Below are 15,934 nucleotides of genomic sequence, written 5' to 3'. Positions count from 1 at the left end.
ACATTCCTATTGAAGTGCTTTCTTATTTACATTATTATGACTTTCATATTCCTTCAACAATTTATATAGTTGGCTCCAAATTGCTACTACGCAAAGTACATGCTCAGAAATATTTGGGAAACATTACCATGACGAGTTCTGTAAAATTTAATCCGTCTGGGACAGGTAAGAAACCACCTTTGATGGGCCTTTAATCCTTTAAGAGCAAGAAGAGAACCCAAGACTGGGCCAAGTATTAGGAAATCTGAGCCTGAGCCCATCAGACCTCCCAGCCACTTCAGGAGAGGACACCAAAGGTCATCACTGACTAGATTTTAACAGATACCTCTTTTTCATACCTCTCAGACATTATAATCCTCAACAATTAGGCTATATCTCCCACTGATTACCTAGAGAACCCCCAAATTCAATATACATATTGCCAAGGAATGACAGATCAGTCTATTAATTCATTTCTCATTTACAACTTGGTACAAAGCTCATAAGGGAATGGGAGGATTCCCAAGATGTAGATTCTACTGCCAAGGAGTTTACTATATGGTGGTTTATAGAAGCACAATGTAAAAGATGATGAGTGTCATAAATTTCAGATAGAACTAGTACCATTTCAGTTCAAAAGAGGGTGAACGTATTGCCAACTGCGGGACTCAGGGAAAACATTTTGGAAGAGGCGGTCCTTAACTTGGCTGGGATTTGAAATGTACATAATATTAACAGGCAGCCACAGAGAGAGTGGTGAGGCTAGGCAAAGAGGGAGACTAAGTGAAGGATTGGACAGTATTAGAACATTTGAACAAAAAGAAAGAGCATGACTAATCCAGAATATCAAAAGAGGTTTCCGTTTCCTTAAAAGCTTAAAAAACACAGTACAAAAATGGGTAAAGCAGTAGAAGACTTTCTGAAGTGAAAATAATACAGTCCATATTAAAAGAATTCTGAACTATTGGATTATACACAAACTAACCAGCAAACATTACCCCCCAAATGAAGTGATATTAGATAATCTGTTCAGCCTTTTTGTCACCTGCAACAAATTAGGCTTTCAATATGCAAAACATCTTCCTTCCAGAAAAACAAATGATCATGATTCCATTTAATTGTAATTTAATGAGGCATAATTTATTTTTTAAAGTGATATACACCAGGTGTGTGCTGAAAAAACTGGCCCAGCCAAACCCCAGTGCTTCTCTTTGGAAAAAGCCTCAAACTAGGCAGAGACTATTTTCATTTCTGTAAGCTACATTTCTGTTCACATATTTGTTATAACATAAACTTTTGAAGTAATTCAACCCCCAAAATACTCATATATCATGTAACACAGATAGCAAATCATATGCACAGTATATTATAGTTTGAAAATGTTAGGTTTCAACCTAAACAAATGATGCCATAACCAATGAACAAGGTTAAAAGGCACATACACCCCCATATTACAGATTAAAGTTACAGAAAGTCAGAGGTGAAAGGGGTCTTGGGACCCATATTGGCTAACAACATATCCTGCCACCTGTCTATCACATAGTTCCCTCAGAAGGTAGTTTTCACATTTCACCATCCCTTTTGCATGCTTATCAGTTAATCTTAACTAATACAATTCTGAAATGTCTGATTTCAGCTGACATGAGCCAAGAACTAGTATCCTCTTATGAAAACCAGGTGATACCAAATTCTTAGCCTAATCATACAAAGTGAATGCTTCAATTTCAGTGGTTAATGTACAGTTAGTTGAAGCTGTGAACTCAGTTACTTGGCTGAACAGAGTATTGACATCCTACCCACTAAAAGCTGACCTAACAGAATTGGTTCTTTCCTAATCTCCAGTCTCATTTCCTTCCAGACACTCCTGAGAGGGATTCTCCCCTTGGCTCACAAATATAAACAGGTTTCCCTGACTCCCATATTCATAATCTACAACCCCACTACAAAGCTGACTGCTGAAATTCATTTGCGTTATGTTAAAAACTACTCACCTCCCCCATCACCCCCTAGAGCACTGCTTAGACATGAAGACAGAGTATTTAGTGTGATTTGAATAAAAGGTATACAGGGCACAACAATGACAATTTGATTTTTATTATTAAAAATGATGTGTTAAATCCTCAAAGAAAATGTCGTTATTGCATTAGTTTAATAAAAACCTCTCTTTTATTATAATATTTCTTTATTAGCAAAGACAGCCTATGCATATAGCACTTTTATATGATGGGGGTGGATAGAATTGAGCATTTAGAGGGAATCAATGTACTCTACAAATATAAATGCATATACAAAAGTAACATTTGCAGACAAATGTTCATGCTGTAGAGATGTATTCTGCAATGCACTAAAAGACTATGCATATATCTGTATATGTATATACGCTGCAGTTGGCAATACTTTCTCCCTCCTCTGAAGGGAGATGGCACTAGTTCTATCTTATATTTACAACACTTATCATCTTTTACATTGTGTAACTATAAAACCTCTTTCTCCCATCATATAGTCAACTCCTTGGGAGTAAAATCTGTATATTTTGTGCTTAGTAGTTAGCTGGGGATATACAGAAATACAGGGCTCTAAGAGAACGCCATATTTTTTTCAGTTTTCTGGAAGTGGGAGTCCCATATTTGTTAAACAGTCAGCAGCTAGCCTGATAGTGAAGTTGCTCAGTCGTGTCCGACTCTTTGAGATCCCATGGACTGTAGCCTACCAGGCTCCTCCCTCCAAGGAATTTTCCAGGCAAGAATACTGGAGTGGGTTGCCATTTCCTTCTCCAGGGGATCTTCCTAACCCAGGGACTGAACCCAGGTCTCCCACATTGTAGGCAGATGCTTTACCATCTGAGCCACCAGGGAAGCCCCAGCTAGCCTGATGGACCATGTTAAAAGCCTAACTCACAACAGTCATTCAAGATCTTCTCGTTAAACCTATTGAAAACAAATAAGATAATAAATACTGAAATTTGGGGTCTTGCAAACCCCACATTAGAACAAATATTCCATGTTCCCCAAATCTACAATTTATTAAATGAAACAGTCCCCTCACCGACAGCTTTCTTTCTAGTGTATGCAGTAAAAATTCACTTGTGCCACCTGCCACATCAGAATATAGTAAGCAGGCAACACAACTTGCCTTCAACAGAACATTCTTGAAAACAAAGCTGTCTGTGCTTTCTTAACTGTAACCCCCTTGTTCAAACCACACTTGAGCATGTATCATGGAGGAACTTAGCCAAAACTAGATTCCTGACAACTTGACTACTTTCTACCTACCTCATCTATGCAGTGATAGAAGCAACTAAAAAAATGGTCCCATCTTATTTCTTTCCTCATCGCTTCTGCCTTTGTCTCTAGGAAGTCTCCGGAACTGAAATGGGGGCTGTACACAATCTAAGTAAAAATTTTCTAAACACATTAGCACCAAAAAGCAAATACAGAACTGAACAGGTTCCTTTTGGAAACATTTGCCAGTGGTGTTCTCAGCTCTGGGCACATACATGGTTTCTACTAACACCTCAAGTACCTGGCACCATGACTATTGCATTCACAAAGTGCTGGGCCCTTGTTATTCCTAGTTTCCATGAGTATTCTGTGAAACAACTGTTGGCAAACTTCCCAAAAAATTTACTAGCTTTGGCTACTTTGTCAAAACATTGGCAAAAATAGTACTTTCAAAAACAAAACAAAACAAAAACATACATTTTTTGCATATTTATATCTCAAATGTATCAAATGCATTCAGATATAAGTAAAAAAGCAGTCTATAAACAAATGAGTTGACTCTGTCCTGAAATAATTATAAAACATTATTTTTCTTCCTTGCTGAACATTTTCTGCCTTAGCTTTGATCACCTCCAGGGTTAAAAACATCTGTTCTCATACAGTACATGGAACATATCACGGGACTTATTATACCACAGTAGGATTACCATTAAAAGTCTGTTTATTCCTGTATCTCCTTGAGGGAGGGTTTGTGTCTTTCATCATCTGGTCAATGGTAACAGAAATGATTGAGAATAAAGTGATTATGAGGATGAGTTCTGAAGTCAAAATTTCTGAGTTCAAAACTGGGTTTCAAGTGAACAAAGATTAATTAATCTCCCTATGGCACAGTTTCCTCACCAGCAAAATTGAGATAATAATTGCACTTCCCTCATAGGGTTCTCTAGAGAGCTTATAACTGTACTGAATATGTGTTAAATGTTCAATAAATGTTAGCCCTCATTATAACCCTAGCGAGGTCTCTGAATGCTTAATAAATCCTTGTTAAATGAATGGATAAATACAGAACTAATATCAAAGTACATTTCTTTTTTTTTTCAAAGTACATTTCTTATTTTCAACTTGCAACTTCACATATTCAAGGCCCTCCACTTATAGATGTCTTCCTATAAAGACAGAAAATATTTTAAAAATTAATTAAAATAAATAAAGAAATTCTAGGAAGTAGAATAATTAAAATTATTTGGGATAGACCAGAGTGTGAAGAAAAATTTAATAAATTATATAAAGCGAAATGACCACAAGGACATTTCAGGATAGCACTGAACTAGTATTTATTCATACTTCAAAAAAGTAAAACCACTTTCTTTCCCCAATAACTTTTAAAATAAGCTTTAATCAGCATCATTGTTGAAACATGGTTTATAATTATTAGTGGCTGATAAAATTAATTTAGTACATTATAGGTAGTTTATTTCTAACAAAATGTAGTTAAATGGATTAGAAATCACCACAGTGCTTCACACTCTATTGTTTCATGAAGGTTTTTTTCTTTTTCTTTCATGAAGAAACATACGGATATAGTTGGAAATAAGGTGGAACTTAAAACAGACACACATAAATGTGTGCACAAATGTCTTAAGTGTGAGTAACTTAGACATACTAGTTCATAATGTAAAAATTATTTCTTGCTGAGTGTGGTGATCAGAGAAGTTTGCAAGTAAATACTGCTGTCTACAGGAATAATTTTAGGCACAAAACTTGCTGATAGAATTTAAACAACCTTGTCAATTTCCAATTGACTTCACATTGATTTAGTTGTATTTTTCTCACAGAATTTTTGGCCTTCAAACTGAATTTACTTTATTTGAACAAACATGTACTTAACCCCAAGTCAAATGGTCATCATTTCCATCAATGGCCATGAAAGGAACACGCCATGTATTTTTTAAATTACTTTGAATAAGCAAAGGTGAAAAGCATATAAATAATGGAACCTGCCACCTCATGCGACAAGTTGACTCACTGGAAAAGACTCTGATGCTGGGAAGGATTGGGGCGGGAGGAGAAGGGGACGACAGAGAATGAGATGGCTGGATGGCATCACCGACTCTATGGACATGAGTTTGAGTGAACTCCGGGAGTCGGTGATAGACAGGGAGGCCTGGCGTGCTGTGATTCATGGGGTTGCAAAGAGTCGGACACGACTGAGAGACTGAACTGAACTGAACTGAACTGAACTGAAAGCTAGTGTTGCCTTGAATTTCTTCTATAAAAATCCTACTTTAAATACCATCCAGGATTTGGAGAAACTAGTTAACTAATAAAACTAGGCTTTCCCACTAAAAGTGCCGGTCTCTACTGAGACACACTTACTAGAAGTGAAATATCTTATTTCAGGTTAGAGACTCCACATCTGTGCAAAATGAGTCAACCCCTCCTTGTTAGAGAATAGTGACATTATAAAACCATCATCAAAAGGCAGGTTTTTAGTTTTTTTTTTTAAGTAAAAAGAAAAAGCCCTAAATTTTATTTATTTAGGCCACATCCATAGCTTATGGGATCTTAGTTCCCCAACCAGGGATTGAACCCTTGCCCTTGGCAATAAGAGTGCAGTCCTAACCACTGGACTGTCAGGGAATTCTCCTTGAATTCTCTGTAACTCAGATGGTAAAGAGTCCACCTGCGATGCGGGAGATCTGGGTTCAATCCCTGGGTTTGGAAGATCCCCTGGAGAAGAGAACAGATACCCACTCCAGTATTCTGGCCTGCAGAATTCCATGGACTGTATAGTCCATGGGGTCCCAGAGAGTCAGACACAATTGAGCGATTTTCAATTTCTTTCACTTTGCAATAGTTCAGTAACTAATTTTTAAGGATTTTTCACACTGATCAGGGATGAAAGGAATAGAACACTGTACTATCATATCTGTATCCTCTGATTCTTTGGTACAAGTTTTGTGAAGGAGGGGTATAAAAGGAGCCTTTATATTTTCTTTTACGTGAAATATCTGTTTCAATTAGATTTAGGAGTGGGAGTACGCTGGTATACTGAGCCAAACTTCTCTTTACCCAGAGCACAAACAGACCCAGCTTCTCCCCCATGCTTTTTGCCCAAAATTGCCTAAAAGGTGCTAATTAATGATAGTCTTTATATGTAAGGAAGGACTAAATTGAGACCACTATCTTGAGGGCCATCCTTAAGTCACTGAATAACTTTGAGACACTGCTGTCTTGGGAGATATTAATATTATTATAATCTTTAAATCTATGAATTCAAGCCAGTGATTCTGAAATGAAAGAGTACCTACTTTATGAAGCTTGCTGGACCCTCTTTCCCTACTTTATTAATTTAGTGTTGAAATCAAAAGAGGGCATATTATTTGCTTCCAAACTCAATAACACGTTCATGCCTGATCTGTGGCATTTCATATTTACAGCCCATCTTTCAGTGGCTGGACTTCCTTTTTCTCACAGGTTCCCTAGTCATTTTATAACCAGCTCACTGGACCATGGAGTCAAGACCCCTGGATTTACATTCTATTCTATTGCTGTATTGCTGACTGCCTATATCTTACTGAATGCTGAGAAAGAGTTCTAAATATCTTGGAGGTCAAGTTCTTCATGTACACATGGTCTGTGTAACTAAATCATGCCTACCTTGGGCTAACAATAAGTATAAATCAAACAAGTTACAGAAATTTCTCCCCACCCTCAGAAAAAACTAACAGGTAACATATTAAAGCTCAGACTTCCAAATATTTTGGTTGTTGAATTTTCATTTTGTTGCTATACATCTCTTCCTAATTGTGCCACTTCAATTTTTAACCTTAATAATGTGGGTGGGAATATACTATAAACACAGTGCCAATAAAGCATAAAAGCAAAGTCCATGTCATTTCACACAAAGACATTTACATTTCTAGCTGTTGACCTTACTGCCAATTTTTCTGATACATCACTCAATTTAATTTTCCAATCTGTTGAAAACATTCTCTGGTTGCTGAGTGACTTCATAAATTGTATTTATGACCCTGAACTTAAGTTTCTTCAAATGATATGGCTTTAATAAATAAACAACAGATTTTTTTTTTGCAAAGTCTCATAAAATAAAAAAAGTATGCAAATTAAGGATCGATCAACCAAATGAGTTCACAAAGGATTTTAAAAATTCTCTTCTACATCAGATAAAAGTAAGATGAACAGCTTTCTCAAAAAAGACCTTTGATAAAATGCTGCAAATTGTGTAACTCTGATTTTTTCACAAACTAAAGATACCAAATTAGAAGCATTTCTTTTACAGAAGATTAACACATTTTGCAAAATACATATAGACTTCTAATGAAAACATGTTCTTAAGAACCGACTCAGAAGAGCTACCTAGACACAAAATGAGTCTGACCTTTCCCAGTTATAGCATATAATCTGCTAGAGAAAAAAGAAAAACAACCACACTTCATCAAAAGTGAATGTAGCAAAAGTCTCGTTCAAACGATACAAACTTTTTATTGCCAATTCCATGTTTATGGCTGTTTCCTGGTAAACAAGGTAAGGGGATGGAGATGCAGAGAGGGACAGAGAATAACCCTTCATTACCCTTTGCTGGCATTCTAGTGTTCCCATTCACATGTGGCAGGGCATTTGTTCCAATGGATTTAGCCTAGTTTGGATCAAAGCTTCCTCTCTACTTCATTTAACAGATTTGCTCAAATGGAAGGTCTCAAAGGAGAAACAATGCTAGTAAATGGGGGACTTCTGAACACAAGAATATGTAGGTCATTGGATTTTAAATAAATTAGAGAATAGTTTATCTATTAAGGAAGATTCATTGTACATATTTCATGAAACCATTCTTATTATAGGTCAGTGGACATCCCACAACCATTCCTGGGTAATATTAACTCTTGTAAAATAGTCACAAACCTTTTCATATCTTCAAAAACCTCTTACTGATTTTCTTAAGTCCATAAAGTGACAAGGGACAAAAGAATGCTATAGGTTAGGATTCGTAACCAAACTGTCAAAATGCAAAGAAGTAAACATGGTAAATAGCCAGGCAACTTATTTCATGTCCATAGGGCTGCTAAGTGTGCCAGCGCTAAAATAAATTTGGGATACAGGCAAGGGAAAAGGAATATGCCAAAAAAATAAACCCCTACAGAGGTCCTCTTGCTTCTCAAAACTATCAGTCTAACAGAATGCATTTGCATCACTGACACAGCACTGGAGATAGGGCAGGACAGAGAAGCAAAGCTTCTGAAACACGTAAATCACACAATGCACCTTTGAGACTCAGTAAGGATGACTCTAAGTCAAGTCTGAAAGATCTCATAGGGCCTCATATCCAATGTCTGTTTCTGTCTCATTCCTTCTCTTTCTGTCCCCTCCCTCTAACCAATCCCTCCACATTCAACATCCATAAGTAAATCTGGTTAATATCCATACCAGTCCATTGAATTCAGGGGACTCAGTTAAAAATCACAATAGTTATAATGCTTTCAAGAGAAAGTAGCACAGTAAAAAAAAAAAAATCTATACAATTCTATACTATTGCCCTAATAACATCTTGCTCATGATTTATAAACAACACTGATAATATTTTTTAAACAAAGTGGTGCCATAAAAACCTCTATACTATTTCCATAATAACATCTTGCCTTAGATTTCTGAAGGTAGTAGGTATAAAAGTGAAGATATGCTTTATTCAAACTACTATCCTATGCCATAACCAAATGTCAATTAGACTAGCAATGACCTTGATCTGTAATCTGAGATAAAAAGCACATTCTGAAATAAAGATTCCTACACAAGTGATTTACTTAGGATGTGCTTCCGAGGGAAACTTGTGAGGGAGTGGGAGAAGCAGGACAGAGAAGAGAAGAAGTGCAAGAAAAGCCTCAGCCTCAGCCCAGTCTGCAGACACCTCTGGAGTGAAAGCCACAGGTCAGCCCTGTCCCTGTGGCGCGAGGCAAGGAGCTGGGCTTTCCTCCTCCTGCACCTATCAGACACCTGTTAAGCGCTTCCAGCTCTGTCAGTGCGAGCAAAGGAAAACCCAGTAGTCTGAGGAAAGTCCTTTGAATGAAGAGCCAACCAGCAGACACCATGACTTAGAAGTATATCATGAGGCAGGAGGGTGGGAGGCGGTGCTGGAGGAGTGAAGAATGGAAACCAGAGCAGGCTTGTGATCTGCCTCAGCCTCCTCTGGTGTATCACAGTACTTTGTGACCACAGGTAACATAAATGCTTAGTAATGTGTCGTAGGATTGCCAGAATATTAATGACCAGGTCAGAAAATATCACTTTTCTCCTACTATTCTCATAGGCTCCCATTTGTCATAAAAGTCTCCAGAAGTAGGGCTAACCTTTTCTTTCAGAAGACTAGCAAAGGAGAAAGTGATGTGCTCAGAGTATATTTTATAAGAGGTCAGAATGGCAAAAATAGGCTTCTACCATGCAGATGGAACTTCTCTGGTGGCTCAGTAATAAAGAATCTGCCTACAATGCAGGAGATGTGGGTTTGATCCCTAGATGGGGAAGATCCCCTGAAGGAGGAAATGGCAACCCACTTCAGTATTATTGCCTGGGAAATCTCATGGACAGAGAAGCCTGGTGGGCTACAGTCCAGGGGGTAGCAAAGAGTCAGACACAACTCAGCAGCTAAACAACAACAACAAATCATGCTTATGGCACAGACACGATGCAACATACTGCCACTCCCTGTATCTGGAATTATATTAGTCTCACGCTCACGCTGAAGATTCAATATCCTGGTACTGCATGATCTCAAATGTGCTGTTTCCCTTGCCCAGAACATGTGCCTTAATTTATGTTCTTAGTTTAGACAGTATTAACAAACTAACAGAGAAGTGTAAGAAATAATAATAAATAAAATCAGAATGGCAAAAGGATATCGATCTCTGACTCTGGCAGAAGTCAGGACATTGTCAAGAAGTATGGGCAGGAGATAATTTTATCAAACAAATGTATTTCTGTTTTTAAAAGACATGCTGATAAGAATTAAAATGTATTAAAAAGCAAGTTCTTGGAAATACAGTTCCTTTCCCCTTAATTTTGTTATTTTACATCAACAAATGATATGGTAGCAATGGATCAGACATACAAAGTAATTAAGCTATTCATAATGCTATTATGAATTTCAGTTTTTCATCTGGAAGTCTTAAACATGAAAAACTAGGCTTTTTCTTTAAACAATTCTAAATTCATTTGTGAACGCTGTGCATGTGATTTTTGTTCTACATGTACACACACGCACATACAAAACAGAGAAATTAATTACTAGATTTATTCTTAGTCCAATCATCAAGAACAAATCCAGGAACACAAACTATAGTGTGACATACCAAAATGCTTTTTACTGAATTTGGTAATAAGTGAATAATAGATATCATGAACTATTTCTGAAAAACACTCAGTAAACTGAGAATATGCTCCAGGGATCAGACCCATGTCTCCTGCATCTCCTGCACTGCAAGTGGATTTTTTACCCACCGAGCCATTGAAGAAGCCCAAGCATATACTACACATCAGTAAAACAACTGAGTACAAGACTAGAACTCATCTTAGGTGTCCACCAAAAATGGTTCTGATTCTGTTTGCTTTGAGGAAAAAAAAAATGTTGAGATTTGTTACTGTCCACAGATTAACAACTCATTTATGCTATTATCTACAAAGTTAATTTTTATTTGTTAACAAGTTATTTTATCACTCACATGTTTCTGATTCCACTCAAGAGAGCCTATCATTCGGAAAATCCATGGTTGGTTTCATGGGGCATAGTAGACCATATCTTCCATTTAACAATGTTGCTGGTGAAACCCAGCTGTCCAACCTTTGCTGTAGTGACTACAGCATATACAGCAGAAACAATCTGCCTGTTGACCTCCAGCTTAAGTTCAAACTATGTCATTCTGTCAATACCATCTACCTTGATTAGGCTGGGCTTTATACACAAGAGGTTATGATCCCAGAGGGATGAAAAGCTTTCCCAAATTAAAAGCAGAAATTTAAAATGAAATACTCATACATTCCTATGCAGTTTCCACTTGATATCCTCAAGGCTGGCCCATGAACTCAAGCTCATGTTGATTGAAAGTGAATGTTTCTTTCTGGGGGTAGCCATCTTACAAATTTAATGGCAGGAGGAAAATAATAAAATATGTTCTGTGCTTCAATTAGACCTTTTATAACTTGGCACTTGAAAGATGTCAATGCCAAAAAAAAAAAATCATTAATTCCAAAAAACAGACAAAAGGGATTGTGCAGGAGAAGACAGGCTTCCAAGGGCCCAGGGCTTTGGCAGAGCATTTCTTCATACCAACACAACCTGCCTTGGTCTGGCCTCATTGGGAGTCTTCTCTCATGCTTCATGCTATTTTAGCTAAACTGTATACTGCATACATTGATTCTAAAACTCAAAGCAATACAACCATGCTCTCAACCTTATCCTTATCCAAAGGAGCTATATAAATAACCAGCAATAAAACGTTGACTAGCCTTGAAATGCCTATTCATGCACATGAATGATAGATGAAAGAGCGCACACACACAGAGAGAACTGCAAAATACAGACTTAAAGACACATTCTTCTACTTTGTGTTTTATAATAGTATGAAACAGTCTTGCTCAAGAAGATAAGCACTCCTCTGGGATCAATTCAGGTAACTGTGGACACACACATGCTACCCTAGTACTTTAAGCCACAAGAGAATAGTGGTTTAGTGATGTCTGGAACATGTGTAGCCCTCTGTGAACCTCTGAACTCATTTTCAAATGATGCAACAGGCTCTGTCAGTAACAGAATGTATACGTTAGCCAAGAGTCAGGGAGCAAGAGATTTCACCCCTCTTGGTCTCTTGCCATACCTAATCTGTCAGCACCAAATCTCAAGCAAGCCCACTGCCTTTCTTCCCTGATCCTACTCCTGCAGTTTCACCGTGGCTGAAGACTGTTACCAAACCACAGTGGTTGGTTCCATCACTCGTTCATGCTGTTTGACTTCAGCTGAGGCCCAAGCTAATTCTTCTGTCTCAAATTGACTCCCTCTCACTTTCAGAACTGTCAACCCATATCTGGTCTCCCTTTCAACACCAAATTCTGGAAAGAGTAATTTGCAGCCACTGCTTTTGTATCCTTGACAGTTAATCACTCCTTAACTCCTAAATTCTGGCTCCTGCCCTCACCACTCTAATGAAATTATACTCTAAAGCTTGCCAAGGATTTCTCCGAACCAAACACCAAATCTCATGGCATGGTTTCAAACTTCCCCTCCCTAGACTTCTTAGTTTTCCCCACATGGAAGAGTCTCCTCTCTGGAGACTCTCAGCCCAAATCCTCCATACTTTATCAGCATCTCACTTTTCTTCTACCTTCACCTGTCCCCACCTCAACTGGCGTTTCGTGGTCTCTTTTCCTTGTTGTTAGTAGTGCTGGTGGCTTCTCCCCTCCCTCTGCTGTCTTTTTAAATTCCAGGTTTTGTGAATAAATTTCTAATCTCTTTCTCTAACCCTAACAACTATTCTTAGCACTAAACTCTTATTTTCAATGACTACTACACATCTTCACTTACGGAGTCTACTAGCACTTCAAAGTCAAATAGCCCAAAGTCAAAACAGCCCAAAATAATCACTTTAACCTTACTCCAGCCATCTCTTTCAATGCCCTCCTTGATTCTCTAAATAATTACGCTTCACTGGTAGTCAGGAGGCTCAAACCCTAGCGTTATCTCTACTCCAGGTAGTTGCAATTTCTGGCAACTTTACTGTCACAATGCTTTTTGACAGTACCCTCTACTTCACTGCCACCAGTCTTGTTCAAAACTTCTATGCATTTCAGCCGCACACGTAAGGCAGCCTCCTAAGTAAAATTCCTACCCTCTTGATATCATTAAAGGGAAGAAAGTATTCCTAAGATCCAGTTCTGATCATTCAATGAAAGAATATCCCTACATAAAACCTTCAGTGGTTTCCACTGCTCATTAAACACAGTTCAAAGTTCTCAGCATGAACCTAAGATCTTTTCGGATCTGTTCTTCTACCTTTAAGTTATATTATCTAGCTTTGCTATCAACTATCAGCTGGTCCTGACTTTTTCTGACTCAACCCTTTTCTTATATGTGTGTGTGTTTTAACCTAAAATACCCTTCTTCTCCATGTTTGCCCATTAAATTTTATTCATCCTTCAAGGTCTAACTATCCAGAAACCTTCATACTCAAGTCAGTTGCTTACATATGTGCTCACTCACAAATTTTTTCATCTTTGCATCTGTAGAGAGCTTGGTTTCCTGCTTTGCATTTAGTAGGGTGGCTAACTTAAACCCACTGTCCTCTTAAAAACTCACTTGCTTACTCTACTGTAAGTATGCTTAACCCCAACTCCTCACAAACCCCCGTTGCAGTCACTGCTCACATTATCTTACATTATTCTTCTGACTTCACGTTTTATTTTAGTTATCTGAGTATATTTTACTTTTCACCACCAAATTGTTAGCTCCTTAAAATTAGGCACTTTTACTTTTTAGGTACTCATACCATTGGTCCTCTGTATCTGTGAATACAAAATCCACAGATAGGGCGGACCAACTGTACTGCACCATTTTACATAAGGGACTTGAGCATCTATGGGTTTTGGTATTTGCTAGGATCCTGGAACCAAACTCCTACAGACACCAAAGGGACAATGGCATAAGAGCTAGACTAGCGGTTCTCAAAATGTGACCTCTAACCAGCATCAGGACCAGCTGGGATCTTGTTAGACATGCAGATTTCTGGGTCCCACCCTAGACCTGTGAATCAGAAACTCTAGGAAGTGGTCCAGCAATCTGTTTTAACAGTCTTCCAAGTGATTCTAATACACATTCACAGTTAGTACTGGTGGGAAAGAACTTGATTATAAGCAGCCTTCAATAAAATAAGACATAGCTAAACTGTTCACTGTCCATCATTTAATATTATATTGGCATATAATTCTCTCAAGACAGTAAAAATACAAGTCAACTATCCATTACTACTTTGCACTAAGTCATTTCAGTCATGTCCAACTCTGTGTAACACTATGGACTGTAGACCTCCAGGCTCCTCTGTCCATGGGAATTCTCTGGGCAAGAATACTGGAATGGGCTGCCAGACCCTCCTCCAGGTAATCTTCCCAACCCAGAAATCGACCTGTCTCTCTTACGTCTCCTGCACTAGCAGGTGGGTTCTTTACCACTAGCACCACCTAGGAACCCCTTTATCAATACTATTTTCAGTTCAGTTCAGTTCAGTTCAGTCGCTCAGTCGTGTCTGACTCTCCGCGACCCCATGAATCACAGCACACCAGGCCTCCCTGTCCATCACCAACTCCCGGAGTTCACCCAAACTCATGTCCACAGAGTCGGTGATGACATCCAGCCATCTCATTCTCTGTCGTCCCTGTCTCCTCCCACCCACAATCCTTCCTAGCATCAGACTCTTTTCCAGTGAGTCAACTCGTCACATGAGGTGGCCAAAGTATTGGAGTTTCAGCTTTAGCATCAGTCCTTCCAATAAACACCCAGGATTGATCTCCTTCAGAATGGACTGGTTGGATCTCCTTGCAGTCCAAGGGACTCTCAAGAGTCTTCTCCAGCACCACAGTTCAAAAGCATCAATCCTTCATTACCAATATCTTAAGTCTAACTTATACATTTTGAAGGGTTTATTAAGAATTATAAAAATGATAACATATAATAATTTTTTGTAATGTTCAAAGATAAGGTAAGTCTCAGAATTAGTTTTTTAAAAAATAAAAACAAGGAATAATAATCACAAAATTCAAGATCAGGGTTACATCTGGGGAAAGTAAATGGAAAAGAGGGGGGAAGGAGAAGTACATAAAGAGACCCACATCACTGGTAACATTTCAGGTACTGAGTTGGGTAGTGCGTTCACAGATATTCTTTCCATTACTGAAATTAATTAATCACAGCCAAGCACAGATCAACGGTGATAGTATTTCATGAACTAAAGATTATTAATCTTTATTATTAATCTGATTCTACGTGCTCTGAGATCCACAGAAAAATTTTAAAGAGGTAGAAAATATTTGTCACAACGTGTCCATAGTATTAACATGATACATGATATATCATTAACATGATATAAACATTATGATGTTTAATGCTAATGGTACCTGTGTGCGATTGAATGCCACTCTTGCAAAGACAGCTTGGGATACACTGGCTCTCTTCAACTCATCTCTGACTTGCTGGTAGATATCTGGAGATACTTCCACAGAGGAGTTGGTTGGCTCCGGCTTAACTGCTCTGGGAATGGGTGGGTGGTTCAAAAACTGCTGGTTGATGGCTTGAGGATGCTGGTGAGCCAGAAGCCGGCTAACGGCAATCTGTTGGTTGATCAGATGGGCCATGGCAATTTGTTGCCTGACAAGTTGTGGACTGAGCTGGGGAGAAAGAAGACCAGGGCTCATGATGGGCTGTAATGCGGGCACTTGGTTTCGGATTGGAGTACTGTGGTGGATTTGGCTATGAGGAGACTGTTCGTTGGTTTTCCCCAGGGAGGCCAGCTGGTTCATATTTGGTAAATGCATTGGACGCTGGCCCAGAACACAATAGTCTGAAAGGTTTTCTCGTTCCACTCTTTCCACTGTTAAGAGATAAAAATGATAATTCGTCATTATCATCATTAGTATAATTTGTTGCTGATACATGTAGTTTTAAATTATATTTTTGGTATATT

At 38.3% G+C, this 15,934-nt stretch overlaps 1 protein-coding gene across 1 annotated transcript in view; it reads right to left on the bottom strand.

Annotated features, from left to right (window-relative positions):
* The window catches only part of SATB2 (SATB homeobox 2), a 202,570-nt gene that overhangs the window by 64,447 nt on the left and 122,189 nt on the right, over positions 1–15,934 (bottom strand). Inside the window, exon 7 of the mRNA XM_055398427.2 lies at positions 15,369–15,841. Within this exon, the coding sequence (XP_055254402.1) occupies positions 15,369–15,841 (473 nt within the window). The remainder of the gene's footprint in view (positions 1–15,368; positions 15,842–15,934) is intronic.

The sequence above is a fragment of the Moschus berezovskii genome, chromosome 2 (assembly GCF_049115385.1).
Source record: "Moschus berezovskii isolate FMDL1 chromosome 2, NW_MosBer_1.0, whole genome shotgun sequence".
NCBI lineage: Eukaryota > Metazoa > Chordata > Mammalia > Artiodactyla > Moschidae > Moschus > Moschus berezovskii.
Note: the sequence above shows the minus strand (reverse complement) of the source record. Positions and strands in the feature narration are given on the sequence as shown.